At 42.4% G+C, this 5,308-nt stretch overlaps 1 protein-coding gene across 1 annotated transcript; it reads right to left on the reverse strand.

Moving 5' to 3' along the window:
* Positions 1 to 404: 404 nt before the first annotated feature.
* Positions 405 to 5,038, reverse strand: LOC144676518 (lysine-specific demethylase 7A-like). The gene is made up of 3 exons (XM_078536915.1): positions 4,243 to 5,038; positions 1,139 to 1,424; positions 405 to 894 (listed from the first exon to the last, which is right to left on the reverse strand). Exons 1-3 carry the CDS (start codon positions 4,369 to 4,371, stop codon positions 806 to 808), a joined length of 504 nt encoding a protein of 167 aa, XP_078393041.1. The 5' UTR covers positions 4,372 to 5,038; the 3' UTR covers positions 405 to 805.
* Between the last annotated feature and the right edge of the window lie 270 nt (positions 5,039 to 5,308).

Consider the following 5,308-nt stretch of genomic DNA (forward strand, 5'->3'; position numbering starts at 1 on the left):
TTCACAACTTAAATATGGCACCGGATCTCAAGAAGGTCAGAGGAAATGTTTTAAGGACACTCTGAGGGCCTCATCGAAAAGGGGACAGATTGACATTGGTGGGTGGGAGAAACTTAGCACAAACCATGCCATGTGGCGGTGCCTCATCCAACAAGGCACAACACAGGCAGAAAGTGATCACAGAGAAGTGACAAAAGCAGGAGATAGAGCAGATCTCTGGCTTGAGATTTTTAAATCAGCAAATCCTTTAAGTCAGTTTTCCACAACAAAGTGATCAGCAAACTGTTTCAATGGAAAAAGTTTGAAATGTGTGGATCTCAGGGGTAGTAAGATAAAAGCCCATCCCATTGGTTTTTGAAGCAGCTCTTCGCTGAAGCAATTAAAAAGAATATGTCAGCTGGAAATATGGTTCAACATTTTATATCTAACTTGTTATTTAGTTGGAGTTAATCAGACAAATTCCTCAATAAATAGTTATCTTTAAAAAATCATTCAAAGCTGTCAAATTAAAATGCATCAAATAACATGTAAGAAATAAATTATATGACAACAGAAAGTTCAGTAAAGTCAGAATACTACTCTCTAAAAAAAAATGTCTGCAAACCCTGAACATTTGTTAAACTTTCATAATTTCAGTCCTTTCTCTCTGTAAGTCCAGCTCCACCATTATTGCTTGTCTGTGCTTTAACAGTGCAGTGCTCATCTGTGCAATTGTTCATCAGGCACAATCCATCCGAAGGGTGGCCGTATGTGCAGTCAGACCAAGATCCACTTCAGTACACTGCTGGTCTGTAACACCAATATTCTAAAGGAAGAGACGACCACTTCTGTTCAGCTTCAGAATCTTTCCTAGTCGCTGCTTTGCAGTTGCCATCCCTTTCTTTGGACGCTTACCTGCCAAAGGGTTTCAATATTAAAAGATTATTAGTTTACAATTACAATCAATAACATCACAGTATTACAAAACAGGCAACCCCCTCCCTGACCGGGCAGGGAGGGTGGTTGGGGTGGGAGGGGTGGGGGGAGAGAGGCGGGCAGCCCCCTCCCCCTCTCTGATCAGGGATGTCTCTCTATTAACGGTGAGGTGGTCTCCCCTTGTCTCTGACAAGGAAGCTCCTGTGCTATGAAGCTCACTGACCTTTCGTTGCCTGATTGCTCACAGGGGGTGGATTGGACAGGGTCCTCTTGCTGGATGGATGCATTGACGGTGACGTTGGCATTAAATGATGCATCTGATCCAGGCCCTCATTGTTATTCTGTCCCCAGACATCATTAGCTGCTGACCTATACACTACACTCAGAGAATCTGGAGGAATCTGACCCTCATTGGCGACACGCTCTTCCAAATTCTTGCTTTCCCGAATGTTTTGCCTCACCAATGATAAACATTCTTTTCTGAGGTGTTTTGGTTCCTTCATCCAAACCTAGAGAAAAAAAAAAAATCAAGTTACCTCAGCATGCATTAATTTAGCTGGGTAATCCTCAGTCATTCTAATCTTGCCCTTCCTGGAGCTGAGGTATGCTCCCTCTGCTATCTCCTCACGTCCAACACGCTGGTTGCTCCCAGGTACTTCTCACCTGGCCATTCTTCATGTGAGAGTCTGAGCAATGTTGGTAGCCACTTGCAATATTTGGGGACTGACAGCTGATCCAATTCTCATCTAGCCTGGCAGAGACCACACTAGGGCAGAAGCTCAGCCCCACTCACTGGAGAGACCCAGCGGAGATCAACCAACTCGGTATCAATGAAGATCAGACCTGGTCTGGGCAGTGTTATTCTACCTTCGACTAGACTCTGATTGAGGGGGTGAAACTACACAAAAGTAGACAGTTTAAAACATAACTTCCAATAAGACAGATATTTCAGCAAACCCCAATAGCAAGAATACAGATTTGCAAAGAACCAGTGTACAATGATCTGCAAGAAATGTATTTATTTATTTCCAAAATGATATTAAGTAGCAGCAAAGTACCTCTACATTTTTTAAAGTGCAGAGGCAATTTAAGTGTGCGGTGTTAAATTGTGTTTAATGTGTTCAGTTGGTGGGAATTGACTGGGTATTCACCTGTGCTTCTATAAATAGACAGACTGAAATTGGCTCTTGGAGTTTTGAAGATTCTTTGTAATAGTTCTCCTGCTTTAGGAGGTACTACAATTTGTTCAACTTTTCACAAGCAGAGGGAAGGGCTTTCATCAAAGCTGAGATCTTGGAGAAAATTTGTAATGTGCTGAGGCATCCTATAAGACCATCTGAGGGAATTTAATTCAGGAGATTTCATATATTATAAAAGAAAGGATTATAAGAAATAGAAAGACGCTGGTAAGGTAATAAGTCAGTAAGCTAAGTGCTTGCTGTACTTATTAAACATGGTTCATCCCTCATGACAAATTGGAATTAATTACAAAATCTCAAACTCTGAGCAACTGATAGAAGTAATTAAGGCATTGCTGAAAAAAGGCATTTTGTCGAAGCTTTTCATCTTGCACTCATCAGGACAATCGCAAGAATACCAATGTCAGGAGAAGCAACAACTTCATACTGTATGAAGAGAGGGTGCTGATTGGTTGGCAAGTGGACTCTGATTGGCAGAGGAGTTGCCATAGAGAATGTTAATGGTGACTGACAGTTAACTGCCAGGCATTGTTTGAAATTTTAAACCAGGCAGCTTGACTCGGATTGGTCAAGGTATTTCCCTGAGGAATGACCAGAGTCAAGCTGCCTGGTTTAAATTTCAAACAATGCTTGGCAATTAACTGTCAAGTCACCATTAACCAGTGCATTCTCCATGGCAATGCCTCTTCCAATCAGAGACCACTTGCCAACCAATCAACACTCTCTTCTCATATAGCCCAGTCTAAAGTTGTTGCTTCCCCTGACATTGGTATTCTTGCGATTGTCCTGATGTGTGCAAGACAAAAAGTTTGAACAAAATGTCTTCTTTCAGCAATATTCAAGTTTTGTACTACCAAACAACTATAAATAAGGAATCGTGCATTTCAATTGCTCATGTGTGGTGATGAGCATTGTGAGGAACAGAACACGGTAAATCAAGGGCTGGACCACGCTATCACATCCACAGGCCAAATGCCCAGAGTGAACGCTCAGGTGACGGAGGGCTCTGGTAAATTGAAGGTACGATTTCATTCCCAGTTAATCACTCAAGAGTGAATCTAGACTTTATGAAAAGTGAGAGTGAGCAAAGGTTATGGTTTGGCATTGCTGACTTGAAAGAATGCTTGAAAAGAAATCTCAGATTAAATGGGTGGATGCAAATCATTGACTTGTCAGGCTTGTGGGGTGATTTAAATATATTGGTTTAGATATCAAGCAGAATAAGTCAGTAATAACTTTAAATCAGCAATCCGATTTAAAGAGTCTTATTCCCATTGCAGTTAATCATACTAGATCATTGCATAAAGGAGAAACAGGGCAAATGCAAAGTTTGATTGGTCAGTTGAATTGGTTGGGCACTCAAACTAGACTAGATACTAGTTTTGATATTTTACAAAAAGAAATGCATATATGAAGAAATTGAGGATGTACTAGAAGAGGGGTGTCTTGCAATGTCATTGTTTGTACAGAACATGGATGTTTTTGATTTAATCTATTTTGAAATTTTGGTTGCACACATAAACTCTAATTTTTATTTAAAGAGAGATAAGGAAATTTGTTAATTGTGTGTGTGTTTAACTATATGCAGATAGAAAGCATTAAGACCCCATGTGCCCCTATAAACAAGCAGAGCTGTGGCTGTTGAGGGTTTCAGTCATACATTTTAGCCACAGAGGCGCCATTTGGCCCACCGAGTCTATGCCAGCTCTACATGGCGCAATCCAATCAGTCCCATTCTCCTGCTCGATCCCCATAGCCCTGCAGGTTTCCAACGTGTATATCTATGAATAAAAGCTGATAATGATTGGGCTCCATTGCTATCCTTCACTGCCTGGTGTTCTGGGATATAACACGCAGGTCTTTTAAGTATCTTTTGTGTAGCTATACACGTGGGTTAATTTAAAAGGGCAGACTTGTGCACAAGCTGTGCAGGAACTTTCAGGTTGTGGCCACACAGCTTAGAGGGAAGATTGGGTAGGAGTATCTAACTAAATGATCAGTAAGCAAAAGCATTAAGTGGTCCAATAAATATCACTTTCCAATAATATAAATAGAAGTAGATTCTCACTAAGCAAAACAAAGTGTGAATCCCAAACAACCCAATCCAGACATGGCACTAGGGTCTGACCTCTGCTGATAGTTTGGCTGCTGTTCCAAGTAAGCTTCTCACTTCATGATTCACCGATTCACTGCTGCTCTCACCAGCTTCCTGCTTATTAGGCCCAACTGTGGAAAAAAATAACACATCACTCAACATCAACCAATAACCATGATGGGGTCCACAATAGTATGCCTACAACAGTATCACAGATCAATGTTCTGCACCCCAGAATAACAGAACAACAGCTGGCCTTGTGGCTGATCTAGCACCCAGGGCACCATGGTCAGTGTTAATTAAATAAATCCAAAACAAAACATAATTTTGATGGAAAGAGAATAGGCGCAAACATAGCTACAAGCTAAAAATTTGGAAGGTGGGATGAGGAACACATATCTCAGATACGTGTTTCTTCAATGGGGTCTGGATGTTGCTGGCAAAGCCAGCATGTGTTATCCACCATCACAGGGAGTCACCTTCTTGAACCGCTGCAGTCCATATGGTGTAGGTACTCAAAGTGCTGTTAGGGAGAGAGTTCCAGGAGTTTGACCCAGTCAGAGTGAAGGAACAGCAATATAGTTCCAAGTCAAGGTGGCACGAGGTCATAATACTCATTTGGAGAGCCGGTGCAGGCACGATGGGCCAAATGGCCTCCTCCTGTGCCGTTAAAATTCTGTGATTGTGTGTGTGGCTTGGAGGGGAACTTGCAGCTGGTGGTGTTCCCGTCCATCTGCTGCCCTTGTTCTTCTAGGTGGTAATGGTCACAGGTTTAGAAGGTGCTGTCAAAATACATAGTCCACACTGCTGCTACTGTGCGTCGGTGGTGGAGGGAGTGAATGTTTAAGCTGGTGGATGAGGTGCCAATCAAGCGGGCTGCCTTGTTCTTGATAGTGTCGAGTTTCTCGAGTGTTGTGGGAGCCGCGCTATCCAGACAAGTGGAGAGTATTTCACCACATTCCTGACTTGTGCCTTGCATATGGTGGACAGGCTTTGGGGAGTCAGGAGGCGAGTTACTCGCTGCAGGATTCCTAGCCTCTAACCTGCTCTTGTATTTATATGACTACTCCAGTTCAGTTTCTGGCCAATGGTAACCCCC

This window comes from Cetorhinus maximus, unplaced genomic scaffold (genome assembly GCF_964194155.1).
Source record: "Cetorhinus maximus unplaced genomic scaffold, sCetMax3.hap1.1 HAP1_SCAFFOLD_1659, whole genome shotgun sequence".
Taxonomy (NCBI): Eukaryota; Metazoa; Chordata; class Chondrichthyes; order Lamniformes; family Cetorhinidae; genus Cetorhinus; species Cetorhinus maximus.

Coding starts and splice junctions, on each gene's coding strand:
- LOC144676518 (XM_078536915.1), bottom strand. CDS start 4,371: ATGTTGAGTGATGTGTTATTTTTTTCCACAGTTGGGCCTAATAAGCAG. Junction 1,425..4,242: donor CAGCCAAACTATCAGCAGAG/GTCAGACCCTAG, acceptor TTTTTTCTCTAG/GTTTGGATGAAGGAACCAAA. Junction 895..1,138: donor GAGCAATCAGGCAACGAAAG/GTCAGTGAGCTT, acceptor ACCCTTTGGCAG/GTAAGCGTCCAAAGAAAGGG.